This window comes from Cladophialophora bantiana, assembly GCF_000835475.1.
Source record: "Cladophialophora bantiana CBS 173.52 unplaced genomic scaffold supercont1.21, whole genome shotgun sequence".
NCBI classification, from domain to species: domain Eukaryota; kingdom Fungi; phylum Ascomycota; class Eurotiomycetes; order Chaetothyriales; family Herpotrichiellaceae; genus Cladophialophora; species Cladophialophora bantiana.
Window position 1 is genome coordinate 709,167 of NW_015971595.1, and position 27,791 is coordinate 736,957.

General features: G+C 52.8%; 10 protein-coding genes across 10 annotated transcripts; 5 read left to right on the forward strand and 5 right to left on the reverse strand.

Moving 5' to 3' along the window:
- Positions 1-473: 473 nt before the first annotated feature.
- Z519_11361 (uncharacterized protein) lies at positions 474-3,416 on the forward strand (the record flags this gene model as incomplete). The annotated part of the gene is made up of 1 exon (XM_016769073.1): positions 474-3,416. One exon carries the CDS (start codon positions 474-476, stop codon positions 3,414-3,416), a length of 2,943 nt encoding a protein of 980 aa, XP_016614919.1.
- A 508-nt stretch (positions 3,417-3,924) lies between these two features.
- Positions 3,925-6,131, forward strand: Z519_11362 (uncharacterized protein; the record flags this gene model as incomplete). Its single annotated transcript, XM_016769074.1, has 5 exons — positions 3,925-3,928; positions 3,986-4,655; positions 4,757-4,970; positions 5,035-5,819; positions 5,900-6,131. 5 exons carry the CDS (start codon positions 3,925-3,927, stop codon positions 6,129-6,131), a joined length of 1,905 nt encoding a protein of 634 aa, XP_016614920.1.
- A 905-nt stretch (positions 6,132-7,036) lies between these two features.
- Positions 7,037-8,182, forward strand: Z519_11363 (adenosine deaminase; the record flags this gene model as incomplete). The annotated part of the gene is made up of 2 exons (XM_016769075.1): positions 7,037-7,106; positions 7,197-8,182. 2 exons carry the CDS (start codon positions 7,037-7,039, stop codon positions 8,180-8,182), a joined length of 1,056 nt encoding a protein of 351 aa, XP_016614921.1.
- Positions 8,183-8,827: 645 nt separating this feature from the next.
- On the reverse strand, positions 8,828-9,631 carry Z519_11364 (uncharacterized protein; the record flags this gene model as incomplete). The annotated part of the gene is made up of 2 exons (XM_016769076.1): positions 8,828-9,114; positions 9,184-9,631. 2 exons carry the CDS (start codon positions 9,629-9,631, stop codon positions 8,828-8,830), a joined length of 735 nt encoding a protein of 244 aa, XP_016614922.1.
- A 1,022-nt stretch (positions 9,632-10,653) lies between these two features.
- Positions 10,654-13,278, reverse strand: Z519_11365 (uncharacterized protein; the record flags this gene model as incomplete). Its single annotated transcript, XM_016769077.1, has 5 exons — positions 10,654-11,853; positions 11,905-12,509; positions 12,793-12,945; positions 13,155-13,169; positions 13,230-13,278. 5 exons carry the CDS (start codon positions 13,276-13,278, stop codon positions 10,654-10,656), a joined length of 2,022 nt encoding a protein of 673 aa, XP_016614923.1.
- A 783-nt stretch (positions 13,279-14,061) lies between these two features.
- Positions 14,062-16,800, reverse strand: Z519_11366 (uncharacterized protein; the record flags this gene model as incomplete). Its single annotated transcript, XM_016769078.1, has 1 exon — positions 14,062-16,800. One exon carries the CDS (start codon positions 16,798-16,800, stop codon positions 14,062-14,064), a length of 2,739 nt encoding a protein of 912 aa, XP_016614924.1.
- Positions 16,801-17,749: 949 nt separating this feature from the next.
- Positions 17,750-18,268, reverse strand: Z519_11367 (uncharacterized protein; the record flags this gene model as incomplete). The annotated part of the gene is made up of 1 exon (XM_016769079.1): positions 17,750-18,268. The coding sequence occupies one exon, from the start codon at positions 18,266-18,268 to the stop codon at positions 17,750-17,752; it is 519 nt and encodes a 172-aa protein (XP_016614925.1).
- Positions 18,269-18,791: 523 nt separating this feature from the next.
- Z519_11368 (uncharacterized protein) lies at positions 18,792-19,493 on the forward strand (the record flags this gene model as incomplete). Its single annotated transcript, XM_016769080.1, has 1 exon — positions 18,792-19,493. One exon carries the CDS (start codon positions 18,792-18,794, stop codon positions 19,491-19,493), a length of 702 nt encoding a protein of 233 aa, XP_016614926.1.
- A 1,899-nt stretch (positions 19,494-21,392) lies between these two features.
- On the forward strand, positions 21,393-24,340 carry Z519_11369 (uncharacterized protein; the record flags this gene model as incomplete). The annotated part of the gene is made up of 2 exons (XM_016769081.1): positions 21,393-23,927; positions 23,987-24,340. The coding sequence occupies 2 exons, from the start codon at positions 21,393-21,395 to the stop codon at positions 24,338-24,340; spliced, it is 2,889 nt and encodes a 962-aa protein (XP_016614927.1).
- Positions 24,341-25,022: 682 nt separating this feature from the next.
- Z519_11370 (uncharacterized protein) lies at positions 25,023-27,390 on the reverse strand (the record flags this gene model as incomplete). The annotated part of the gene is made up of 2 exons (XM_016769082.1): positions 25,023-26,962; positions 26,994-27,390. 2 exons carry the CDS (start codon positions 27,388-27,390, stop codon positions 25,023-25,025), a joined length of 2,337 nt encoding a protein of 778 aa, XP_016614928.1.
- Positions 27,391-27,791: the final 401 nt, after the last annotated feature.

Below are 27,791 nucleotides of genomic sequence, written 5' to 3' on the forward strand. Positions count from 1 at the left end.
GCTGCTGCTCGCTTATCAAACCCCTCGGTGACCTCCATGCTCGGTACGACACCCGGATCTCGACCTTACAGTAGCTAGACCCCGTCCCTGCAACCCAAGCCTTTTAGCCAAGTTTTACCCTACCACTGTCCCCTTCACTCATTGGAACATTCCTCACTTACCCACCCAGCTTCCATCATCTTACCTGCTACCTAGCCCACTCGCCCAGTAGCACAGTAACCCAGCCTCACTTGGATCCCAAATCTTCGTCAGTCAGCCTCGAATGAACCGTTGTGGTCATCGCTACGAATCCCCCGACAATAATAAGCACTGTATCTCAGCTCAGGATCTGTCCTCCTCGGATTTCTAGTCGTATATCACCCTAAGCTATTCTCTCGTGTGCTACAGCGAGACCATATTCGAGAAACTTCAATCCCTCCGATCCAACGAACCCACTTTCAGCTTACATGCCTTCATGAATTCTCCACCCCATGATGGACACAGCCCATGCTCCTGGGACGGCAAGCCTCACTTCCGCTCGCGGCCCAGACGAAGAATGGTCGCCATTGACAGATGGCTTTGGAGGTTTTGTTGACATTGAAACCCTCTCCGGTGGCTATGGCCAAGCACCTCGAGTTGAAACCGAACATCTGTATGGCGATGATCTGATCGGTGTCAGTATCAGTCGAGCGCAGACCCAGATGAGATCTCCAGACACGCCTGTGGCCGAAAAGGCAAGAGCTCTCAATCTGCCCGTCGAGTACTTTCAGAGAATATTGGCGCTGGCCGAAGAACCTGACCAAGAAAATGACACCGACGAAGCAAACGACAGCCAGCCCAGTACTCCGCACGCCAGTCCTAGGCCACCCACACTCTGCCTGGATAATGCCGAGAGATCCGCCTCTCCCGAGAGAATAGAAACGAGAACCTTGTCGCGCGAGTCGACCTCCGCCAGCCACCAAGGAAGACGCCTCAGTCATACCCTCGAAGGACCAGATCTTCCCTTTGATAGCAGCTATGCATCCCGAGCTTCAAAAGCAGAAGATGCGAATCAACTCGCACGTCCGTTCCGGGAGTGCAAATTCCCACCGCACCCGAGTCGGAAACCACCTACGCCGCCAGTAGACGATCAAATGGCTCAACAGCCCCAACGTTCTGAGGACGATGGATCACGCCTTACCAGCATCGAAGAAGGTGCCCAGTCACAGCACCCTCACAGATTGTCCATCACCAAGAACCTTTTAAGCGGGGCCGGAAGCGAGCGAAGGCGCAGTCTTTCGTCGGCTCCAGCGAACTTGCTTTCCAATTTACGAAAATTGCTACCGGACATTCCTTCTGGTCACTTCAACAGGAGTTCTATATCTCTGTCTCTGTTGCCATCGAGCAATGGAAACTCTGGCCAGCAGAGCCCGTCTAGCGGTCCAATGACACCAACCAGTAGGCAGTTTCGATGGTCCATTCGCGAACCTCCTCAGAGGCGCAGTACTGGCGACGCAACCCGCGGTATGCAGTCGGAACAAGAGCGGGTTCACGACCTGGCCGCCCTGTCGCGGAGTCAGGTGGACGGCAATATGGAATCGCTTCTCTCACCAACCAGTCCGGCTTCCAACGCTAGTCGAGCGCGGTCCAACTCCGAAGGATCTCTGTACATAAGAAGGAGAGTCTCAGGAGTCTCGGCGTACGACGACATTAGCGCCTTTGCCCACGTCTCTGATATGGCCAATTCTCGCTTCAAAGCCATAACGGACAGTTTCCAGAACTCGACCCTGAAACTACCTCGGTTACCGGCTCTTCGACAGGTAGCAAAACGACGTACGTCGCCTGACCAATCGAGTGGAGAAATTCCTCTAGGAATCGACGAAACTAGTGGCGATGGAGGAGGACAGGCTTACCATTCGAGTTCGGCCAAGAAGATATGGAATGCAACAAAGGGCGTTGAGGTGGAAACTCCACAGCAGCGAGCCCATCCAATACTGTCACGCGCCCTCTCAAAGACTACCGGTGACATTGTTGTGCTGGGCGGCTACAGAGGGTCGATTCTAAGATCAGCAAAACCTCCTCATCGGCAGCTTTGGGTCCCCATCAAAGTTGGACTGAACATGCGCAAAGTGGATCTTGAAGTTGGTTTGACGCGTGAAGACGAAGAGCGCATGGAACAAACAATTATTCCGTCTGGCATCCTTTCCCATATCGGGCCGATCGACATCTGCCGAAGATTGCTCAAGCACATGAGAAAATGCCCCAACACACGCGAGAATAAACTCAGAGTCCACGACTGGGGCTATGATTGGCGGCTGTCCCCAGATCTTCTCAGCGGAAAGCTGATCAAGTTCTTGGAATCGCTGGAGTGCAATCATCCAGAGACACCTCACGAAAAAAGAGGTGCCACTGTTATTGCACACAGTCTCGGAGGGTTAATTACACGGCACGCGGTCAATCAACGGCCAGATCTTTTTGCGGGTGTGATCTACGCTGGTGTGCCGCAGCACTGTGTCAATATTCTCGGACCATTGCGGAATGGTGACGATGTGCTTCTCAGTTCGAGAGTCCTCACCGCACAAGTCAATTTCACGCTTCGAACCAGCTACGCTCTGCTTCCGGAAGACGGTCGCTGCTTCATCCAGAAGCACACAAACAAGAGGTACGATCTGGATTTCTTCGATCCGCGCGTCTGGGAAGAATATCGCTTGTCTCCCTGCATCAACCCACCGATACCACACGGCCTCCGAGAGAAAGAAGATCGTAGGAAGAGTATTATCGGAGCTCTTTCCGACAGCATTTCGGGGTCAAACAAGCGTGGATCATGGTTCGGGGGTCAACCTTCTCAGGGGCAGTCCTCCAATCAAACAGATACCAGAGTGGCTTTAGAGGAAGCGAACCAGCGAGCCATGGACAAAGCCCTGGAAGCGGGTCAGGACATGGAAGGCAATGCAGAAGGAATGGTTGGGCCATCAATGAAACAGTCCACCCATCGACCCACCGTTGCGACAACTGTGACAATTCCGAAAGATCTGGCAGAGGAATATCTGGATCGCACACTGGCGGAGATTTCGGTCTTCAAGAAGCAGTTGAATTTCATCCCCGCCCATCAAGAAAACAATCTTTACCCACCCCACGCATTTATTTTTGGGAAGACAGTCCCCACTGTGTACGGAGCCAGAGTCGCAAATAAGGAGGCGATCAAGTACACGGATGTGTTCGATGATCTGGCCTTTGCCGCCGGAGACGGAGTGGTGCTTGCGAGTGCGGCACAGCTGCCAGAAGGGTACCGTTGTGTCAAAGGAGGCAGAGTGGAAAGCGATCGGGGACATGTGGGAATCATGGGCGACCTAGAAGGAGTTGGGCGCTGCCTTGAAGCAGTAGTTGATGGAAGAGCAAAAGGGGTTGGATTGGGGAAAGCACATGCTCGTCGCGCCAGGGATTCGAGCGATTCATGAAGTGACGAAGACCATGAAAGGTGATGACGATGGACTTGGATACACGATACCTGGCGGGCTTTTGTCCTTGTAAGTGCCATTCTTCAAAAAGACTGTGGTTGCGTCTATTCCAACCAATACCCTGTCAAACCCTGTAGAACCCTGAGTTGTGCATCTCTCTGTTTTCTGAGGGTTCGGTTGTGATACTGTTAGCAAGGCTGCGAGCCGCTAGGGGGGCGAGGGGCCGTGGGGGCCATGGTTACGCCTCGGCCCTCCACACTGTGGGGTACTCGCTACTGTGGGGGACTCTCCGCACCCCGCTTCTATCTAGCCTTGCCATTGTAATAAATCGAAGGAAACCATGCTAGACGATCACTAGGAGATAATAGACTTCGACTTTGGCTTTTTCCATCACCATACAGCAAAGCACGAAACACCTGCCTTCATGTTGCAAATCAGTACAATACTGGAGTTGTAGAATTTTGTCACTGCAGAGTCGTCCTACCCACGCTTGTAATAAAGGTCCAAGATGGGTAGGGTGGCTTCATAACAACGTACTGCAACACGTTAACATCTAACATTAACCACAGCAGCAGCAACAGCCACAGCTGCACTCGCCAGCGCCGCAGCACTTTCGGCCTATCTTAACGCCAAGTACCACCTAGCGAAAGACTTGTCGCATATCTATTATCAGCACCGCGGGGCACGCCACCAGGCGCGCCTAAAGGCGCAAAACAAGATCAACATCTGGGCGACCTTTTGCGAGAACTGCGACCAATTCGCAGACGACGCTTGTATCTGGTACTCCGACCCGTCGACCATCCCCCCGACGATTCACAACTACACCTGGCGAGAAGCGCGCGAGTATGCGTGTCAGTACGCGGCGTGGTTTTTGAACGAAGCCGGTGTCAAACCGGGGGACTGTGTCGGGTTCTACTTGCAGAACAGCGCGGACTTTGTGCTGGGTTGGCTCGGTCTGTTGGGTATCGGCTGCTACCCGGCGCTGATCAACTATAACCTCGTCGGCGGAGCGCTGGTGCACAGTGTCAAGATCGCAGAGTGCAAGGTGCTCCTCGTGGACGAGGACTTCAAGGATCGCGTGTTTGAGATTGAAGAAGAGTTGCGGCAGCTGGGCGTGGTAGTATACGTTGTTGATCGAGATTTCAGGGCCCGCATCTCGAGAATACCCGTGAAGATACCGGACGCGGAGTATACAAAGGATGCTGGCGAGAAGACGAAACTGGCGTTGCGGTATACGAGGTAGGTAGGTCCTTCCATCGCCACACTTTAACTTTTTGTATTGCGGACGGGGGGTTGGCGGCTGGAAGGTATTATATAGTATTTCAGCTGACTCGGAGCAGTGGCACGACCGGGTATCCGAAAGGGGTGATGGCAACAACTGGTCGATACTACGCGCGACTCGCCTCCCAGTTCACCCAGATGGGCATTCAACCGCTTCAGGCGGCCGGCGGGTTGGGGGATCGATGGTACATCTGCATGCCCATGTGTCACGCCACTGCAGGTTCGGCCGTCATCATCTGCATGCTCATGCCGACAACATTGTGCATAGGGTCAGTGAAGGGGACATTTTTGCCCGAATGCTCGGTTTTGGAGCTGATGGATCGTTTCGTTTAGCAAGAAATTCTCGGCCTCGCGGTTCTGGGACGAGGTCCGAACGTCTCGCTCGACCGTGGCTACTTATGTCGGCGAGATAGCCCGCTATCTGCTTGCTCGGCCGCCTACGCCGTTGGACCGCCAGCATTCCCTCCGAATGGTGTATGGCAATGGCATGAGGCCAGATGTGTGGAATCGGTTCCAGGAAAGATTTGGCATCCCCAGGGTCTGCGAGTTCTACGGCTCCACCGAGGGCGGTCTCTCACACCTTAACATCCAGGAAGGAGACTTTCTTCTCAATGCCGTAGGTCATGATGGTTGGATACGCCGATGGCAATTGCACGACCAGATTGTGCCTGTGCTGGTCGACGCAGAGACCAACAGCATCACTCGCAATCCCGAGACCGGATTTGCAGTGCGGATGCCCTATGAGATTGGCGGAGAGCTTCTATTCCGGCTAGACTCGGAGGCCAGCTTCGTCGGCTACTGGAAGAACCCCGAGGCGACGGAGAAGAAGTTTGCGCGAGACGTATTTCGCAAGGGCGACTTGTGGTACCGCAGCGGCGACTCGCTCAAGCGAGACAAGGACGGCAAGTGGTCGTTTTTGGATCGCTTGGGGGACACGTTCCGATGGAAAGGCGAGAACGTGTCGACGGCCGAAGTGTCGGAATGCCTGGGCAGATACCCCGGCGTGATCGACGCCAATGTCTACGGCGTCCAGCTGCCGAACCATGACGGCAGAGCGGGATGCGCGGCACTGATGCTCGATCCCACAGTTGCGCAGACCTTTGACCTGGTTGGACTGCTGAGGTGTGTGACATGTTTGACATGCTTGTTTTCAAACTCCCCTGGTTGCCAACAGAACCCCGAGTTGACGCCGTTACGTCCAGGCATGCGCGAAGAGACCTCCCAGGTTTCGCCGTACCGCTGTTCCTCCGAATAGTGCCTTCGGGCTCACTGAATTCGATGGGGCTGAAGCAGGACAAGGTGCAGCCTCGGTCTGAAGGCGTCGACCCGGCGCGAGTGCGCGGTGACCCGCTGTATGTCTTGAGGGGAGATCGGTACGTCGTCTTCACAGCGGCCGACTGGGACGACCTGTCGGCGGCGAGAGCAAGATTATGAAACCGAAATCGCTCTCCTACCTCAACTGCACGAGCAAGCCCGACACGACATAATCACAACGGCACGTTGGGGGCGCTGCTCAACTCGGACTCGGTACCCTGGAGTGGCTGCTCATAGATATGCAATCTCACAAAGGTAGGTAGCAAGGAAGGGAGGGACGGAGATGCTTTGATGGTACATATCTGAGCATCAATATGTAGGGTGAATCATTTCTCCGCGACTAGCTCTCGATAAGCCAGCAAACATTCCATTCTACTGTAACGATATATGATAGTTCCATCCTATTAGCACCATGGTACGTCATTTTACAGCCCCTGATCCAGTCGGGTGGCTAGGGTTGGGTCCGCAGCCCGCAAAGGCAAAACAAGAGGCGAAAGAGGTAAGAAGAGGGGGAGGAAACGAAGTAAAAAAAATCAACTCAATCGGCTACCTAGGGAGCTACCTGACCATGCTAAGGGTGTAAGCCTTCCTCGTCCTCGTGGCGCGGAGGTCACCGATCCCAACTCACTCTAAAGAAAAAAAAAAATTAAAGGAGATAAGTATTACCTACCACCTACTCACCTATATCACCTACCTGCCGACTCTTTCCAGTGTACACTAAATTTCCCCTTTGAGCGCCTTTGCTTACCCCATTTTCAACATCCTGGATTTTTGAAAGGGGATTTGAACCTTCGCTCGTAATACACTGCGTCTCCTCCTCTCTCTTTGTGTGTGTGAGATTAGGTGTTTTAAACGAATTCGTCATCAGGCAGGTAGATAGACAGCAAACAGAGAGGCCGACAGGCGGGACAAGTGTGAAATCCAGCTCCCCAGGAGGGAAGAAGCGGCAGAAAGACAGAAAAAGGAAAAAAAGGATTTCTTTTGAAGTGACTCCCACGACCAAAAAGAACGAACAGACAAGCAAAATGTGTCAAGGACCAATGCACGAGTTCCTCCAGGCTCTGCCCAAGTGCGAGCACCATATGCATCTCGAAGGTGAGTCGTGCTCGATCCTTCGCCAGTATATACATACTCTGGATGGACCGTATAAGTTAACTAAGCTAACGCATCTTCCTCTGTGTCAAGGCTCTCTGGAACCGTCCTTACTCTTCGACCTCGCGTCCCGGAACGGCATCTCGCTCCCTTCGCCCACAGAGGACCCGTCCTTCCAGTCCATTGACACGCTCCTGGCCCGCTACCGCCGCTTCACCTCGCTCGATGACTTTTTGCACTACTACTTCATCGGCATGTCCGTGCTAATCACCCCGGCGGACTTTGAATCCCTGGCATACGAGTACTTCAGCCGCGCGCACCGCGACGGCGTGGTTCATGCCGAGGTCTTCTTCGATCCGCAGGCCCACACGTCGAGGGGGGTCGCCTACAACGCCATCGTGGACGGGTTCACGGCGGCGCAGAAGCGCGCGGCCGTGGACTTTGGAATCACCTCTGAACTCATCGTCTGCGTCCTGCGGCATCTGCCCGTCGAGGACGGCGAGAAGATGTACCGCGACGCGATCCCGCACCTGGAAACCGGCGTGATCAGGGGTCTGGGCCTGTCGTCCACGGAAAAGGGCAACCCGCCGCACCTGTACCGGGACATCTACGCTGACGCCGAGAGGCGCGGGTTCAACCGCACCGCCCACGCCGGGGAGGAGGCCGGCGTCGACTACATGGCGTCCGCCGTGCACCATCTGAACGTGATGCGCGTGGACCACGGGATCAAGTTGCCCGAGGACGAGAGCGTCATGGCGCTCTTCGCCCAACGCAACATCATGGTGACCATGTGCCCGCTCTCCAACGTCAAGCTCCGCTGCGTGTCCAGGGTTGCCGACCTGCCGATCCGGACCTACCTGGACAACGGCGTCAAATTCAGCATCAACAGCGACGACCCAGCTTATTTCGGCGGTTATATCCTGGACAACCACTGTGCGGTGCAAGAGGCCTTTGGGCTGGACAAGAGGGAGTGGGAGAGGATCGTGGGCCACGCCATCGATGGTAGCTGGTGCAGTGATGAGAGGAAGGGCGAGCTGAGAAGACACCTCAAGGACGTCATGGTGAGGTATAAGGACTAGAAAGCCGAAAGCGGAGTCGATACAAGTTCTTCCTACCGCAGGGCACTCTCTTCCCCCATCTCCCTCTCTTCCTCGAGAGGCGATAGAGAGGCAGGACAACGACTAACCCGGCCGCAGGGAGAGAGAAGACCCAGGAAACCCCTTCGCTTCTAGGTCTTAATACAGGCGCGCTCACATATATACGTATATGTATCTCAGAGTCTCGATCTAAGCGACCAAACGCGCCCCTCTCCGAGGAAAGGGGCGCACAAGAAGGTCAGCTGGGATGTTCGCAGGAGTTCGTCGCGAAGAGGAGTGGGAGCAGGAGCGACAGTGGGAGCAGAGAATTGTGTGTGCAAAGAGACGGAGGCAAGACGCAGGAGCGGCGATTGTGAATCTCACTGCGAACAAAATGTGTGATGAGGGAGGATCATGGCACTTTTAGACATCAAGTTTCTTGCGACCGCTGGCTCAGCTCATTGGGAAATATGGGGCTTTTTGGGGCATTTCTCCCCCTTCCTCAATTCGTTTTGCTCTATATCTCCAGTGGTCGTCATCTTGTGCCTTGGGGTGCAGTTCTTTTCACATCGAGTGCAATTCTCGTCTTATTCGACCGTCCCAGAGCAAATCTCCCTCCTCACTTTTAAAGGCATGGTTTTATTTCACTTACTTCTGCACGTATTTGTCGCCAATGCCCCTCTGGACCGCGGGTCTCGCAGCGATCCGATCAATCCACTTCAGCAGATGAGGGAAGGGCTTCATCTCCTCCTGGGTGAAACCGCTTCTCTCCCAGCCTTTCACCCAGGGCCAGGTCTTGATGTCTGCGACGGTGTACTTGCCCTTGCCAGGACCGGCCAGGTAGTCGCGCGGTTCACCCGTGAATTGGCCAGAGAGACGGATTTCCAGGACACCGTAAACGCGGAGGGTTTCATTCTTGTAGCGATTGATGGCGTCTTCCAAAAGTCAGCATGACTATGTTCCCAAAGGTAATATGGCTGGAAAACGCGCAGACGTCAACTTACAAGGGATCTTCTCGGGCGCCGCCCTTGTAAAGTGATTCACTTGTCCCTGGTACGGGGCACCTCCGCCATGGAAGAAGAACATCCACTGCAAGACGACATTCCTCTCCAATTCATCTTTAAAGCCGAATTTATCCTCAGGATCGAAAAACTTCAACAGATATAACAGCTGGGCACTCGTCTCGATGCAGGGGAAAGGAGGGGATTGGCCGTTGTCGATGAGCACAGGAATACGCCCATTGGGGTTCAGCCGGAGGAACCACTCTTTCTTCTGCTCATTGGTCATGATGTTGATGAGGGTGGTGGTCCACGTGGTGCCATAAGCATCCGCCAGTTCCTCAAGCATGATCTGCGTGGCTTGGCCGTTGGGAGTGTTTTGCGTGATGAGGTGCAGGCCCTTTGCCTGGGACACCTCGGCAGGTGTATCCGCAATGTAGAGGTTGTTCGACATCATAGATGGGAGTCGCAAGGGTCTTGACAGAAGCAGTGATGCAGGACGGCAGAGGAGAGTTTTTGGCCGAGACGGTTCGTCGGTAGCAGGAGAGCTGTTTTCTTCAGCAGAGAATGGCAGGATCCGGGGGGATTCCTCAGCATGAAAGAAAAGAAAAAGTAATCAAGATGAAGGGAGACTTGACTCCAATTATTTAATGAGCGGATGGCGCAATTGCGTCTGTGTCGAGGTTCTGTTTGTCTCACGGTCAATTAGTAATGTATCGCAGGCACATCAATGGAGGAGGGGCCAAGGAGGGGCAGCATTGGGGCGGTACCATCACCACGGAGCAGTCGATGACGGCATCCTGTCAACACACAATTAAACTACCTCGTATTACCTAGCGACCTATCGAGCTAGCCTGCTAGCTCGCTAGGTAAGTATTCTCCTGGTATACTGTACTAACTTCTAACTGTTACAGAGCCAGCTCGCTGGCCAGTTAAGCAGCCGTTAGTCTTGATTTCTGCCCCACACGTTCGTCCTTGATGGCAGCTTGCGAAGTACCTTGTATTTGGAGGCAGTCATGTATAGGGAAGTTCAAGCTTTTGTAAGCAGAGAACCTGCAACGCTCTAGGAAGCTACACCGGCCCTATTCGAATATCAGACTGCTACGACGTACTTTCAGGAGGCTCAATGGGGCTCAGCCAAAGCTCAGGCTGACGCCGCCTTCGTCTAGTCTGACTCACTACAATCGAACCGTATCGGGCGAACAGATTTTTCATTCACAAGTCATCGGGGCAATGATGTTGGTCGTATCAGAAAAGACTTCCGGGATTCCTTGCGTGTTCCCGTACCCGTTACAGGAACCCCAAAATCATTCGGGCATATCCATGTCCATGCGTGTAGACTGCCGTTATTCATTCCATGGTTTCCCGAGCAATCAATCCATGCTGCTCCAAAAAGCTGTTCCTCGTTAGAAAAGTTGTCCAGATATTGAAAGAACAACAACAACATGACGGGGTATAGACATCCGTTCAAATCCGTCAAGGCCATCCCCATTCCCTTTTCAGCTGCATAGCAGTTTTTCCTGTGGGCCAACCATGTTCGTCCCTCAACCTGTCCAAAATGCCCATCAGAGCCCGTTGTTCGAGCGGATCCGAAAAGTACTCCCCGCAGACGACAACCGCCATATACGCTTGCACCATTGCTGGCTGTGACGAAGCATTTGATGCTGCTGTCCCACCCAGAGACATTGCAGTCCCGCAGAGTCGAATCACGATGTCGTGCACTTCTTCTGCAATTCTCTTTTGAGCTGCTGTTACCCCTGGGCCGATTCGGGGTATTTTTGGATTGTAGACTGTCAATAGAATCCGAGCCAGGTCCAGAGCCAACAGTCCCGTGGCATGGACCTCCGCCATGTACCATATATGAGGAAGACATTCCCCCTTGGAGCGATCTGGCTCCTGGTAATGAATAGGCGCAAACGACAACGGCTTGAATTGATCCCATTGGATCTCGAAATCTCGAAGCTCACTCCATCGTTCAATTTGTGTCTTGCCCGTACCGCCATCACCGCCAAAGCAGAATTGTAAAACTTTCGCACAGTGGTAGAGGTGTCGGTCGGACCAGATGAAATCCTCTGCTTTGTCGAAACCTTGCAGGATGGTCCATGTTTCTAGAGGTAGCCGTACAGACCTTTGCCTCAGAAAAGCGATTGTCAACTCTTGACGTAGAGCCACCCGAAATGACGCATGCTGAAAGCTTTTCAAGTAAGCGAGGCTATTTTCGAATAGCCCGATAGCAGACCCCGGTCTTAGGTATTCAGGATGTTTCTCGTCGTCCATCATATAAGCATAAGGATTCGCTTGGGCGTTGGCAAATAATTGAAAGGTATGAATAAGAGTCTTGCTATCTTCGTTGGTAAGTGACGGATCAATCTCTTCGTAATACCGGAGAATGACTGCAGCCGCAAGCAGATTCTCGTCTCGAACATGTTTTGGATCGCTAGACAATTTGATAAGGTACGCAATACACGCATTATGATATCTGACAGCAGTGTCCTCGGTCAGTTTGGGAAGCAGAATGTTCTGGTACTGGATGACACCGTCTGTCGTCTTGAATTGAGGGAGCGAAGCAAGATGTCTTGCTGCTAGAGTGAAGATCGCGTTGAGCAACGGAGGGCATCGCCTGGCTCGTTGAGGAACTGCCAACGTGAAATGTCTGGCTGGGTCTCCCACATCAAACTCCCCTGGTCAGCTCTACGATAGATATTCAAGTCGAAGCAGATCACTTACCCATGGCGCAAGATTTTCAATATAGTATCGCATCAGACAGGCGCATTGCGTAGTGGTGTATTTGTTCGGCCAGTAGAAATCTTCTTTCCAGATGGCGGGAGAGAGTAGAGGGTCTTCTGGGATCTTGGCCGCAGCCGAATCTGCCAGTCGACGGTATTCCGCCTCTACTACTTTGGGAACGTGATGTTTCTCGGGCATATATGGAAAGCCGTCCGGGCTGGTGGAGCTAAAAACTTTTGGAAAGTCGTAAATTCGGTATTGGGACCGAATTGGGTCGTAGGCAGTGTTGGGCGATCGGTTGGGGTTGGCCTCATATTCTGGCCGAATGGCATCTGCAGTTCTCCTCCGTTTTATGGGAGCATGTGGCAAGACTGATTCATGATTTGTATTGAAAGGCGATAAGAAAGGAGGGAGGTCGGAGGAAGGAGCGCTGCGAACTGTAGGTGACAGCTCGGCCTCGACCGAGGACTCGAAACGCTTGGGTGGTCCAGAGGCATTTTCCTGTCTCTCGTCTTGAGCATTTGTCTTGGTGCTAACCACCACGAGGTCGTCCTGGGAGTAGTAGTTTTCCAGCTCCGGACCTTGGTCGACAAATTGGAACTTTGCTGTTAGAAGGCATTGTTAGCACATGAATTAATAGGGCCAATCGTCGGTGAGTGCCCGGGCCCGAGTGGGATGGTCGGGGACACAGCGTCAGTAGCTGCTGCCAAAGTGGCCCTCGAGCAGTGTGACATGAACTGGTGGGCGATGGTATTGTGGACCGCAGTACGTGACAGAAGTTTGCGGAATGAGCATCAAGATGGATGACCTTGGATGATCGCTTCCCCCCTCTTCCAGGACGCAGAGTCCGAGGTGTGAAAATTTTGCCCAACGGTTACACAGGCTTACCATTTTTGGTCTGCTCGAGCCATGTTTGATCTTTGGAAAAGGAGGCATCGTATCTCGCGCTGGAGCCGACTCGGAACTTGAGCTTGCCCTTTCCGCGCCGACACCTCTCCCCGAGACGTTCACATTGTTTGCATTTGGGATGATTGTCGTCGCCTGAGGATGTCAGCTGTGTTCAACGCGGTGATACCAGCCAACGAAGAAGGGATCGGGCTGGGAATGACAGGGGCGGTAAGAAAAGGTGGTTCTTGTGGCACGTCGGGGAGCCTTCGTGCAGAACAGCCATGTGCAGAATGGAGCAGGATCGGGAGAAAGAAGGCGCGGCGAGATGAAGACATGGGCGAGCTGTCAGTAGCGGAACTTACATTTCAGATGGCGGTCTTGGGACAGCCATCAGTCAACAAGCCAGCCCGCGTCTCGGGAAAAGAATGGTGACATACCACGACATTCCTGACATGGATCCTCGATCTTATTCGTTGATGCTGGCATGGAGACCTGGCGGAATTTAATCCCTGTAGGACAGAAGAAGGCGTTGAATGTGTTTTTAGCAAGCCATAAGGAAAAAGTAGAAGTAGAAGAATAGGAAAGGCTGGGAGAGGCAACGCGAAGGGGAAGTTTGCCTCTATTTTGCTGTCACGGCAACTGAGGGTGGCGCTGAGGAGGAAGAACAATGGACATGCATGCTATCAACTAGTTTTGAACAAAGTGAGGGTGCAAAGAAAACTCTTCTCGACCACTGGCACACAAGCATCACCACTGACCCCGCCGTCTGTCAGGCGCGTATGCGAAGCGTCAGTAAAAAGGGGGGGGGGGGGGGGGGACAGAAGGGCAAAATAAAGTGTTTGGAAAGGGTTGCAAGCTGCCCAAAACCAACTGCTAATTCGAGCCTTTCAATGGATTCTACGCAGCCACTGACCTTGTTCGCTGCGCCCTCCGCACTCGCTTAGCTGAAGCAAGACGTAAGCGAACAATAAATGACGAGTTGCTATTGCTACGGGGTCCCAGTTCTGAGTCCATGGCTCTAGATTTCGGTGCCGATATTATAGTCCCACGTCGTCCTCTTCTTATCTTTTTCGCTCAACAACTGCAAACCAAAATGTATAGATGAGAATGGCGACGCTGCATAGCTCGAAAAGGAAACGATTGGGAATACGAAGAACAAAGAAAAGGCTTCTCTTTTGGCTCCCAGCCCCTGACCCCTGACCCCTTCTCGTATACCTTGTGCGGCCCGCCTCTAACTCTACCTTCCTCCCATTGAGCTCGACGGGACACCTAGAACTCATAGACCGGCGCCTTGAAAAGGACGTTGACAGAAGTCTGGGGAGCTGCTCCTGTGGCTGCGGACCCAGGCTCTTTTCCATTGTTGCCGCCACCTCCCGACGCATTCGATGTCGGTCCCTTCCCTCGGACCTCGACGGCCAAGAAAGCTGCGAATCTGATCCGGCCTTCATTCGCGCCAGGCGGAGGGGCCAGCTGCGCCGGATCAACTGCCATACTGTGTCGAACATGTCCGCGTTGATCCTCGCCGTCGTTTCCTGCGGAAGCACCTTCGGGACGACTCTCACCGCGCGACGAGATCGAGGGCTTTTTGTTTACGAAGCCACCCAGGAAACTTGATTTCTTGGAGTGCTTCTCGCTCGAACCCTTGACCGTCGTCTGGCTGCTGGCGCTTGCCCCGCTTTCATTTCGTCCTTGTTGGCCTCCGGCGCCTGGGGGTTGGGCTGCTTGCGATGCAGCTTTGCCAGCGGCTTCGCGAATTTCGGCCTCGACGTCACGGTCGCGCGGCCCATCTTCTGTGCTGGCTGTGCTCATTTGGTCGCCTTCTTCTTGCGCTCGTGCCTGTTCTTGCGCCTTCGCCTGGGCTGCTTGCTGTTGGAGGATCCGTTCGTCTGGACCAGGGTTGGTCAGGGCGACTATTTGCGGTTCAATTTTCATGTACGTCTCGTTCACAGGAGTACCCGGCATGAAATATTCAATACAGATCTCGCGCGACTCCAGTGGAATATTGGACGCAATGCCAATGGCTTGTCCAACAATCATGCCAACCCCTTCAACTAATCCTGGGGGCGGAGGGTCTGTCAAGTTGGCTTTCAGTGATTCGGTGAGCTGGTGAGTATAATGCTTGTTCATCGTCTCTATGTAATGCTCCGCTTGCTGGGAACTGAGCACGTCGTGCAGACCTTCAATGGTGGTGAGTCGCCAGGTCGTGATTTTGGTTGTCAAATCGTCGCGTTGCTCGTCGGTCAGCAGAGTGCCAGCCTGCCCTCCACGACGCAAGTTGTGTTCGATGTGTTTCAACTGCGCCGATAATGATGGTTCAATGCCTGGGTGGAACGTGTGCTGGAAGATACTCTCGTATAGCCATCGAGTAATACAAGCTCGCCCTATTGCGGTCATTTCTTTCGTGCCGACAGTGTGAGCATCCTGGTTGCACACATGTCGCAGCCATGGCGGAATCGCCCGCCAATTCTTGCGAATGTTGAAGGAAAGGTTGTTAATGGCCTGACTCAGACGCTCAAATCTTGCCGTATATTGAGCGTCATCCAGCGACGTTTTGGACATCGACAGACGCTGGTTTGCCACGGTGTTCTGTAGCTGAGTCACTTGAGCCTCCCGCTCAAAATAGTATCGCTTGACTTTGGAATATTTCGCCTGCAATTCCTCATGGCGTTGGAGAAGTTGGTTATAATCCAACTGACTGATATCCTCTCGGCTCCTTGGAGGGGGCGTGCTTCGACCTTGTTCAGACGCTGCTTGTTGAGACATTCTCACTCTCGGGTCGGCCTGGCTTTGATTCTGATATTGACTCTGATCTTCAGAACGGGGTTCTCGCTGCGACAACTGCTGGCGAATGCTCCCGTTAGGGTGATCGCCTCTTGCCATGGCAGTCTGGACTGGCTGTTGACCTTGAGTGGCCGATTGAGCCGAATAACGATTGGTGGCCGCTGTGGAGGGGCGAGAGTCTTGAGCAAGTTGGGGGTGAGCAGGGGTGTTGATGGGAGAAGGAGGGCCTAGGGATGCTTGGGATGGTGGTCGAAGGTGTTGATACGGGTCAGAGTCTACGTTGTTGGGTCGGGGCTGCGGGGGTTGATAGGGCAGGTAGTGTTCCGAGGTGCTGGCAGACTCGCTTTGGTAATATGCGTGATATTTGTCTTGTTGCGGACTGAAGTGAGGAGCGTCTTCGGCGTAGTCGACCGATTGATGTGTTAATTGGCTTTGTGGAGAGTCGAAATGTCCTTGAGGCCTCTGGTACTGCTCGTATTGGGCTTGATCCGCAGCCTGATCTATGTGTGCGACTGAAGCGTCGGTCGATGACGCAGGGGGGTAATAGGTCGAATGTCTTGATGGATGCTGAGACTGGGGGGAGGTCTGCGTTGAGTACGAGTCGCGGGATGGGTGATCAGGAGGGTGCGACTTTCTCAAAAGATGGACTGAGCTTGATCGTCCAAGAGGTTTGCGCTCAGGGGGGCCGCTTTCTTTTTCCTTTTCTCGCTGTTTATCTTCGTCCTTGCTCTTGTCTTTGATCAGGCTTGTGATGAAATTGCGCTTCGATCGTTTGTGTTCCTTGTCTTCAATGGTTCGAACTTGTCTTGACTGGCCAAATGTTGTCTGTCCTGGAATGGGAGCGGGGCCTTCGGGAATGAAGGCTTGCTGCTGAGACAGAGGAGGCACAATGTTTACTTGCGGCCTTTGAGTTCCATACACGTCGGGGATGGAAGGACTGCGACCGCTTTGGGTGCGTCCCAAGAGCGGAGGGGCAGCTGGAGGAGGCTGAGGTTGGGACAGGTGATCTGAGGCTTGTCCCTGATAATGAAGGTCGCTCAATGGATGCGTTTGTAAAGGTGGTTGAGGATAGAGTTGGTGCTGCTGCTGGTGGTCGAAAAAAGGCTGTTGACGTCCCTGATGCTGAGGCTGGGGCTGCTGCTGTTGCTGATGGGGATGTGGATCAGGGTGTGTCTGAGGGTCTTCTATGGAGGCCTGCGACTTGTTGCTCTTGAAAAGCCGCTGCATTGAAACCGCATCCGCCACGAGGGGATCGAAAGATGCTACAGCGTGTTCTTGGACAGTGTGATATGGAAACAATCCAAAGGGCAAACCAAGCGTCAGCTGCAGTGCTCGACGCAAGTAATTGATGGAAGCGGGCAGGCGGGCTGACCCTTTGATTATGGGATGGGATGGAGAAGAAGACGCCTACCAAGCCCGAGGGGTTTGCGGCGCACCCAATACCTGGCGACCTGGCTCGCTGGTAGTTAGGACAGGCAGCTCTTCAGCCTCTCTGCGTCCCGGGTTGGAATCTGCTTAATGACATCCATCCGCCCAATTGATGGACGGGCTCCTCTTCTAGCTGCCTAACTAGTTTGGTTGCCTTTGACCGAGGCGCACCTCTTACTGGTATTTGTCTCATGACCAGTCATCTGCGAGTCGCAGGACAGGGGAGGACTTGGAATTGTGCCAAAGTGTCACCCACCTGTCAGCCCCTTCAGCCCTATCATAGAGATAATTGTGGGGGAACCACTTTCAGGGTTCCAGATATAGCACCCAACTCACAGCAGCAAGCCGCATCATTTTGCGATCGACCCTGAAAGTGTGCCCTCGCTCGGCCAGCCCTTTGCAAGACTAAACCAAGACTATCAATCCCTTGACCTCACTAGATGCATAAGCTCATTGGGGGCTGAAATCCATCTTCCGAGGATGATAACCACATACTGTATCAGCGCCCCTGGAGACTGCACGCTTCGACTTTGTCTTGGACTTGCAGCACGCTTGCCGCTCGAGAAAATAAGCAGGGTCCGCACTCAGCCATTCATCGATGTTTCTTGAGATGCAGAATGTCTCGGTCCCATTCATTGTACAGATGGCGGCACAGTAAAGATGCATTGCATAGACCCGGAACTGCGTTGTGTCATTCATAGCGGTAGCTGGCAATCACTTGGTATCACCGGCTGTTGAGGCCCGAAAATCACTCAGCCTCGTCTTCAAAGCTTGGAAGGATAACGTCGAATCCAGGGTCTTCGTCTATCTCGACGTCTGGGGTACCATTCTCGTCAACTTTCACTTGTGGTTCTTTCTGCCTCGCCTTCAGTCGATAAGCTATCCAGGCCCCGTCGCCCAGCCCAGCCCCAAGCGGGTTCTGATTGAGAACGGAGGGCCTTCCTCCAATTTTCGTTTTGGCACCCTTAGGACCAGCGATCTCTTGCTCCTTGGTGTCCATGGGTACCCAGCCTTTGCTGGGGTCCTTCTTGTCCGCTAACACGCCAAATTCCAACTCTTCTGGGTCATCTGGTAGAGGCGCACTAGAGTTGGGTAATGTTTTCAGGTTGCGTGATTCAAGGGCTGCGAGCAAGAGAGCTTTGATCTCGGTGAACGGTTTGGTTGGCAAAACCGACAGTGCGGTCGTGGACTTGTGGCACTTGAATAGTAGAGTGATCATATCTGGTGTCGGCAGTTCGGCCAGTTGGTCCTGAGAGATGAATGCCATCTCGTTTTCGATGCTGCAATTCCTCTCGAGCAGTGGAACCTGAACGGCGACGTATCTAGGCCTTAACGTAGGTATGAGGACTAAAGAACTGCTTCAGAGTTTGACCGAGTTGCCAGTTGAGGACGCAGCAGTGTAGTTGAGAATTATTTTACACCGATGAATTCTGGAATTTCGCAGGGTGAGGCGCGACTAGACGCGCCGCAGGCAGAGATTGCACGCAGGAGCAACCGCTGCACTTGACGAGGCTAAGCGGGGGTGTGCCAAGCCTTGAACTAACCTCAACGCGCTGGGCAAAGCTTCACCCTGAAGCTGCAAACCCATGTTATAGATCTTCTCATCTACCGACCAATCCATTCCATCATTGTCAGTGTGCCGCATTCTGACCGTCAATAATAGGATCAGCATGCTGAAAGCAGTGAAGCTGAATTCGAGAGCAGCTTGGGGTTGACGTCCATTAGATCGAACGCGAGAGCAAAGCTTCGGAGTTGCGGGCTCCCGCAGCTGTACACAGCGCGAATGCAAGATGTGGCCCTTCAAGGTCTCACAAGACGACGACAAAGACAATCTCCGACTATCCTCCAAAGTAGAACCTCCGCTGCCTACGTTATCACCCAAATCAGATTCCAAGGTGGAAACAAATGAGGAGGATGCATTGGTCAGATTTACAGGATGGCCAAACGAACGGCTTTCGATTCCATTGATTCTGCGCGCCCCCACCTTAATGTTAGCATCTTTTGCTTGCGGCTTCAGTTTGGGAGCTTCTCAAGGGGCTACAAAGGGCGCATATCGATATAGAGCCGAAAATGCGCATCGTCTCCCGACAACCCAAACAGGGTGGTTCCTCTACCAAAAGTCCAAAAATTACCATGCGATGCTCGGTGGAATCAAAGAAGGTGTTCGATTCGGATCTATTTGTACGAGCTGGGCGACACTATTTATGGTCACAGAAGAGATGGTTGATCTGTCTAGAGCTCGCCTTTTCGCAAGAGGCGATGACGATGTTGCGACCGGGCAGAGGGACTTTGGCAGTACAGTTATTGCTGGGATGACCCTGGCCGGCATCTACAGCTGGAAAAGGGGACTGGATCATTTTGCTGCTGCTCGAACTGCAAGGAGTGCGCTGAGATTGTCCCTAGCGTACGGCCTCGTGCAAGATCTGGCAGCGTCACTCCGAGGAAACCCACCAGCTTACGTCTCGTGGCTGAAGAGAAAAATTTCGGGGTGAGGACAGCCGACAGAGATCGGAATTCTCCAGAACAGCATCGGCAGAGAAGTTCGCCTCTTACCAGGAGACAAGCGACGCCCTCCATACCTACTTCCTGGTCACGGGCTGACCAGAGGCTATTGACGAACCACGATGAAAACCCTCGAGACCTTAGAAGCGCAGTCGATAAGAAATAGCTCAGCCGCTAAGTGACATTTGCCGACACCTAGCCTTGAATTTGGCTGAAGAGAATGTGACTAGTTTGGGATGAAGGGAATGTTACCGCCGGTTTACACGTAAAAACACGATCTCGCGGCATCGACGGGAGATAAATCACGTAAATGAACAGCGGGAGCTACAAAGGCACTTGAGCCAGAGCCTCAGATTCGCATCCACAGCACGGTTTGGGAAACAGGAAGGCAAATCTGGAGCAACCGTTCCAATCGAAAGCAGGGTGTGACAGCGGATGCAGGGCTGAAAGATTCTCTTTGACAGCCACTCACTGCAATCAAGAAATGTTCTGGACGTGTTCTAGTGGACGATGTGGCAGTTCCCGCTGGTACTGTACTGGTGCTGGGTACATATGCCCAGAAGACGCTCAGAGACCCTCTGGCGTCTCTATCTGGGCAAGGCCGATGGAGACGGAGTTCGCTGTTCCGGGCAGCGCCTATGCAGGTGTGGGCTTCGTTCATTTGGCTGTTTAGGCACGGTCAGTCCCTGAGCCCTGAAATTGCCAGCAGGAGACACATGCCCGTATGGTTGGATCGCTTAGGATTCTCAGCTTGGGTCCTTAAACGGTCTCAGTTGTCATCGGCAGGCTGATGGTAGCGATTGCGCCATAGGTCCCTGACCCTGTTGACGCATGTCGCTTTATCTCTCCACCGCGTTGCGTACTTTACATATATGTATCATGTTCTCTTCTTTTCTGATGCGGTGAGAGAAGTTCATGCTGGTTGCTAGGTGAGTACCTTCCCATCGGCCGTATCACCATCTTGCGATCTAGAGCAATAATAAATACGAAGCAATAATTTCGGAGTATTCTAAAGTGCAATCACGCCAAAGGCTAGTGGGCTAAAGAACAGGAGGGAAATGAACCCTGTTTCGGGCGTATTACATATGTAGACGAAGAGTTTGGGTGGCAGAGTGCTAATTTCCTTTACCCAAAACTTGTCTGTGGGCGGCGTCATGCAATCCTTCCATCTCTGTTCTCGAAACATTGTTCTAGCGGCCTTCTCCAGGATGGATATGCTGTTCCCCGCCACGGCAGCCACCCACAGTTCACCGCCCACCACCTTGGTGCATGCTGGCCTCGCTGGATAGACGGGACCCTGGTTTGACACTTGCGGGCTGCAGCTGCACGCCTCTGCTTCTTTGCCTTGCTCGCTTCTAACGCTGGATTCCTGAGGCCCTTCTTTGGATGCGGAAATTCCCTCCAGCGCTTTTTCCAAAGCATCCATATATGACTTCCTCCTGTGAGACCCAAGACCAGTGTTGAGCTTTGTTGAGCTTTGTTGACCTCAAGACTCCACCACGACCACCTCTATTCTGCGTTTGCCGACCCACCGCTTTCCCCAAAATCCGGCATCGATCCAAAGTCGTCACCGCGCGACTGCGAAAACCCTCGTTGAACCCTCGTCCCCGTCTACCCGTGCCGACCAGCTCGTGCCATTCCAGACCCTACCGTTACTAAGCCAAGGGACTCACAAACACTCCTACTGGCGCCCAACAGGAGACCTATCTGGCAGACCGACTCTTTATCTGAGACTTTGACTTGGTCTCCAATTTTCTGAAGGCGCAGTCACGGTCAAGAGGGGAGTCGCACCAGTATTTGTGAGAAACATGGGATGAGGGGCATTCCATCAAGAGCAGGAGTTCATTTCGCGTGGACACGCGCTCAGACTCAGTAACCCTCCAACAATCATGCGGCGACATCATGGACGAGCATTGTCGCCCTACCATGGCCGCACGGCCGCCCCTCCCTCCGCAGAAGTCTCCTTGGTCCGCAGTTTTGACTCCAAGATCAACCCGTCGAGACCTGCCAGACAATCCCCTCTAGCAACGTCTCAGATTCAGGGCATGCCATTAGACTTGATCGAACGTATTCGCTCTTTTCCTCTCTTCCAGTCCACCTCAGATGACTTCCTCGCTGACATTGGCCTCCTCCTCAAACCCCAGCTGCACAACACCAACGACTACATCATCACTGAGGGCGAAGATGCTAAAGCAATGTATTGGCTCGTCCGTGGCGCTGTCGCTGTCACGTCTCGGGATGGCGAGAGTACCTTTGCCGAACTAAAGCCCGGCGCCTTCTTTGGAGAAATCGGAATCCTCATGGAACGCCCTCGCACCGCAACAGTAGTCGCCCGAACAAGGTGTATGGTCCTGGTGCTGAAGAAGGAGGATCTGAAAAAGATACTGCCAAAATATCCAGACGTGGAACAGGCCATTCGAGACGAGGCATTGGAACGACTGACGCAACTAGAAAAGAAGAAGAGGCAGGTGCTGCTCGGCACGGAAGATGTCCCAAATCACGAAAGAAGAGGGTCCAAGAGAGCAAGAGCTACGGTTGGAGACGATGTCTACATGAGAGACAGTGACGGGAGCGTCACTAGCTCAAGCAAGCGGCGCAAATCGCCCAGCCCAGGAACGAACGAGGTGTCAACAGCCAGTGCCTTGGGACATGGTCTCGTCAACATCCGCGCTACCTTGAAGGAGCTGCCGTTGTTTGCTTCTCTGCCTCCCGATATTCTTCATTTCCTCGGCCTCAGTGCTCAGCCAAGAAGCTTCGCACCATTCACAGACATCGTCAAACAAGACACCCGAGGCCGAGAGGTCTATTTCATTGTCCGCGGCGAGGTTGAAGTGTTGGATGAGAGGCATGTGTCAATTCCTAAGCCACACAAAGCCGGCGAACCGAATGGCGTGCCGGGGACACCACGGGTAAAAGCCCGACTCAGGCCAGGGCAGTACTTCGGCGAGGTTGTGAGTCTGTCGTTAGCGGATCGTCGGACAGCTACTGTGCGATCGGTAACTCAAGTCGAATGCTTGATGATCTCTGAAAATGTGCTGGCGGATTTTTGGAACCGCTGTCCCCCGAGTATCCTACGGCAGATTGAGGACACGGCGAAGCACCGATTGCGACTTGCGTCAGATAATGACGTTGTCATGAACGACGCAGATGCAACGCCTGACATTCATGATCTTGAAATTGGAGACTCGAAAGAGAGGAGACAAAAGAAAGTTCACAATGGACCCCGAGTAACGTTTACAGACACAGAAATCAGTAGTTCCACACAGCCTGCTCAGACGGAAGAACCCAACAATACCCTTGAGCCTTCAGATCCCGATCCTTTCTTGAGTGAAGGTCTGGAAAAGGTCAGATCAAGATCAAGGAGGGGTTCACTTGCTCCGCCGCCTCCAGATGAACCATCAAAAGATCAGAGACGCCGGTCTCCTCGATCATCCCCTACTAACACGGCCAGCCCATCCCCCAAGAGTTCTGCATCTGGAACACCATCTCCCACCTCCGAGTACAAAGGCAGCAGCAGCTTTCCGTTTTCCGATCCCTTCTCTCCAGGCGGCCGACCCAAACCTCGACCAAGGTCCAGCCGCGGGTTGAATCGGGGAAGTATCCCTGATAAGCTGCTGCCGCAGATTCTTGAATACCTCGACTTGCATGAGTTGATGTGTTTACAGGGAGTTTCTCTCCATTGGCAGAACGTTCTCAATAATGCACCTAATTTATTACACTGCCTTGACCTATCACGTTATAATCGGAAAGTCACGGACGACATACTAATCAACCGCATCTGCCCTTTTGTAGGAGACAGACCTAGATTCATCGACATCAGCAACTGCTTTCATGTCACTGACGAAGGTTTCGCCGCTCTGGTGAACACATGCGGAGCCAATGTCCAGGGTTGGCGCATGAAGAGCGTCTGGGACGTCACTGCTCCAGCCATCCTGGAGATGGCAAACAAGGCTCGTGGACTCAAGGAAGTCGACTTGAGCAATTGCCGGAAAGTCAGCGACACGTTGCTGGCGAGAATAATTGGTTGGGTCGTGACCGCACAACCTCAGGCACCTAGCAGCCGCACAAAAGTCAACTCGCAGCGTCCTGTACTCAATACCAAGCTTAGCAACAACGCTCCTCCACACCAACCGCCCCCGGGAACAGTCATCGGATGTCCAGAATTGAACTCAATCACTTTGAGCTACTGCAAACACATCACTGATCGAACCATGGCGCATATCGCAACACACGCCCACAATCGGATTGTTTCAATAGACTTGACTCGCTGTACGACTATAACAGATGCCGGGTTTCAGTTCTGGGGCAATGTGAAGTTTGAACGGTTGAGGAGACTCTGTCTGGCCGACTGTACATACCTCAGCGATCAGAGCATCGTGTGGCTCGTCAACGGGGCAGGTAATGGTCTAAGACAGCTTGACCTGGTAAGTGTTGGCGTTTCCAACGAATGTCGTCAAGTCGCTCGCTGACTAGTGTCTTTCAGTCCTTCTGCTGCGCACTTTCCGACACGGCCACCGAGGTTCTTGCCCTGGGCTGTCCGAATCTCACCCACCTGAACCTCTCCTTCTGCGGCAGCGCTGTCTCCGATCCGAGCTTACGGTCAATCGGCCTCCACTTAACCTCCCTTCGCGAACTCGCTGTTCGAGGGTGTGTACGGGTAACTGGCCTTGGTGTCCAGAGCGTGGTCGAGGGATGTCAAAAACTGAACCTCTTCGATGTGAGTCAGTGTAAGAACTTGCAGCCCTGGTTGGTAAGCGGTGGAATCGAGCGGTGGCGGTCGATGGGCCGGGATGTTGAGTTTGTGGTGGTTAGTTCAGGAACGAAGTTGGTCCGGTAAAGAGATTTGTGACAATGTGCCATCCCTGGTCGCTGTATTACTGTTGCAACAAGTTCAAATTACGGCAAGCGATTCTGTCTGTATGTGTGAAAATATGGAGTCACGATTTGCCCGCAAAGAGATGCGGGAGTGCCGAGCCACGAGAAAGGAAAACTAAAGTCGACATTTTACGAGATTCTGGAACAAAGAGCCGAAGAATCTGACGAGCTACGATAATGAGGAGTCCAGAACGATACGGATCTATCTACTAACTATCTATCTATCCATGTATCGATCGATGAGGAGATGGGAGGAGAAGAGCGTGAGAGTGACCGGGAGAGACGAAGGCCCCTGAGAAGGGGGGATTCGAGATGTTGTGTTGGATGGTTGCTAGTTGCTTTCTTGCTGTTGTTGTTATCTGTTATTGTTGTTCTCGTTGTGAACTACGTACTAGCCAGCATTTACGGACAGATACCCCCCACCTACTACTGCTATATTCTTTTCGCAATCAAATCACCATTACTGCTGAATGGCCTTTTCTTCTTCGGTGTTTTCATGTTGTGAAGAGAGTTTGAGTTTTGAGGACCAGAGAGAGCCCTGGAGTCCTGTTGAGAGCTATGGGATCTGTCCCCTCCAGCCTTGCGCTATTTTGTATAAGAATAAGTGGGTAAGAGTGTAAGAGTCGTAGAAGACGGCTCTGTGTTCACACCTGGTTGTCTATACCTCTCTTTGTTCGAGACTCGGGTAGTTGTGCCTCGTCCTGCGTACCGTGATTTAGACCCTGGTTTTGCTGGAACCTCTGGTAGGTTTCCAGAAGTTTCACAACAGCCCAATGATTGTCAACCCTGGCGTACTCGGCGGCCTTCTCGCAGATACCCGAGAGCGATTCGCCATCCTTGAGCTGATAATGATCGAGCAATAGCTTGACCATGTCCAACCGACCCATTTCAGCCGCGCCATTGATCGCTGTTCTGCCGTCTTCCTCCGCTTCGGGGGCACCCACATCCGCTCCAGCTGCAAGAATCAGCTGCGCAATTGGCATGTAGCCCTCAATTGCGCCAGCTTGAAGAGCGGTAACTCCATAATATTTGCTAGCCGGGGCGTCAACATTTGCTCCATGGTCGAGGAGTAATTCCACAAATTGTACATCCCCGACTTCACTTGCCACTTTCAAAGCTGTACGCCCGCAGTTATGAGCAGCAGGCACATTGACGTCTGCTCCATGTCGCAGCAGCAACTTGACAATGTCACAGTTTCCTTTCCTGACCGCAAATTGAAGAGCCGTACTCCCCGAATCTGAAGCGTGAGGCCTGTTGGGGTCCGCACCTCCTAAGAGAAGATATTCAAGAGCCTCTGAACTCCCTTTTTGACACGCTTTTTGCAAGAATGATCTGTAATCTCGGAAAGGATCTTCTTCAACTTCTGTGTCAATACCCAACCTTCTATCTGCGAGTGTCCGAATGAAGCTTACGTCAACCCCATCCCACATATCCAGGAGTTTTCGACTCCCGCAACAGGAAAGTCGGATAGCAGAGCTGTGCTGGAGAATTGTGCGTACAATCTCCATCGCCCACTTCCCCTTGCGACGTATCGTATAGCTTTTCCAGCGAGAGAAAACCCAGAGTTTAGGCGGACGTCGATGTCGATTCCGAGATCGAAGAGCATTTGGACGGACTTCATGGAACCATATTGTGTTGCTTTGATAAAAGGGTAACAGTGACTTCCGTCTTCCATTTCGACAGGAGAAAGGTCTGCACCTGCTGCGATCAAACGCCCGAATATCAACTCTGAATCTGCTTCGACGGCCGCCCACTACTGCGGTTCGTCCATCTTCCCTGGCGATGTTCCCATTGACGTCCGCGCACCACCGTAGCAGGAGTTCTTCCAGCTCCTCTTCTTTACAGAGAACAGCTGCTTGCAAAGTTGAGAGGCAACCTGTCGGAGCACAGGGAGCGTTGACGTCCGCACCCATTTCCAGCAAGAAAGTCACAATCGCGATATTTCCACTCAGGGCCGCAGATTGTAGTGCCCTTCTACCCGCATACCCGCAGGCAGGGTCACTGATCCTGGCGCCAGCGTAAACTAAAATTGATATAATGTCAATGTCTCCATTGAAGCAAACCGCTTGTAGGGCAGTTTTGGATCCGTTAACTTTAGAATATTCGTGTATATGTGCCCCATGCCGAATAAGGATCTCGACAGCTTCACGAAGACCAGTGAATGCCGCAAAAGCAAGTGGTGCACAGCCATTCGAGCCGGATTGATTTGCGCCATGCTGTATGAGGTATTCTAAAACGCCTGTTTGGTTGGCGTATATAGCCGCCTGCACCAGATTTTCGCAGTCTCGGGCAACAATCAAATCATGGATACCAAGGGGAAAGGGTCGGAAAATTGGCTTGTATGTGTTCGAATCCACGTCGGCACCTTCCTGCAGCAACAGCTTACAGATGTCCGGGTTGCCCACTTTGGCGGCGAGCAACAATGGAGGCAAACATTTCACCCGTTCGCCATAGAATTCAGGGTAAGCGCCATTTCGCAGCAAAAACTGTGTTAACGAAAGATCGTCCCTATTAATGGCGTAGCCAATCGCATTCCAACATGCTTCGTATTTGCCATCTATGGCGTTGATGTTGGCCCCTTCAGCTAGAAGAGAACAAACATGTTCAATTGATACCCCGGCCTAAACAGCCCATGGCAGAACTTGGGTTTTCTCGCTCGCGGGCATCCGAGCAAGAAGTGGAAATACGCTTGGCAGATATTGCGCTGCTGGACCGCAGAAGTCCTTGACCAATAAGGTAATCGATGTGGATCGTTTGATCCTCGTCGTTCCAGATCTTTCCTTGCAAGAGTCTCAAGCAAAATGCTTCATTTCTGTGCTTGATTGCTCCCAAGAGCATTTTCAGTAGGAACGACTGAATTCTCCGAGAAGATATGCAGTGGCCAGCCCATAGATATTTCAGCAGGTCTACCAATTCATACCTATTTTCCTGGGCCGCGTAGATTAGCAGTCGGTCTTCGAAGCTCCAGATACATGGTGATTCCAAGTGAACCAGACGCTTGAGCGAATCCATCTTGCCCTCACGTAAAAGGTAGTCCACAGAGCGGTCAAAGTAGATGTCACCCACGTGATTGTTTGCACAAAGATATATGACAAGCTGACTAGTAAAAGCTGGTCGATGTTTCCAGCTTGATGTGCCAACACATTCAGGTTGTGGCGGACGTGATCAGGCTCCTGCAATGGAAAGTAATTGAGGAATTCTGTCGCAGTAACTTGCCTCGGCTTTCCGACTGCGTCTAGCTGCAACAGATGTTTGACGCCTGGTGGGACTTCGATTGCAGTGTCATGGGAAAGGGCATCTGGGGAATTTTGGGTTGAGTGTTGAAGGGATCCACAAAGTTGTTGTGCTTGTTGAAGAACCGAAAATCCGGGGAGCCGGATGCTTGAGAATGCCGAAGGGTTCAGAAAAGCTCT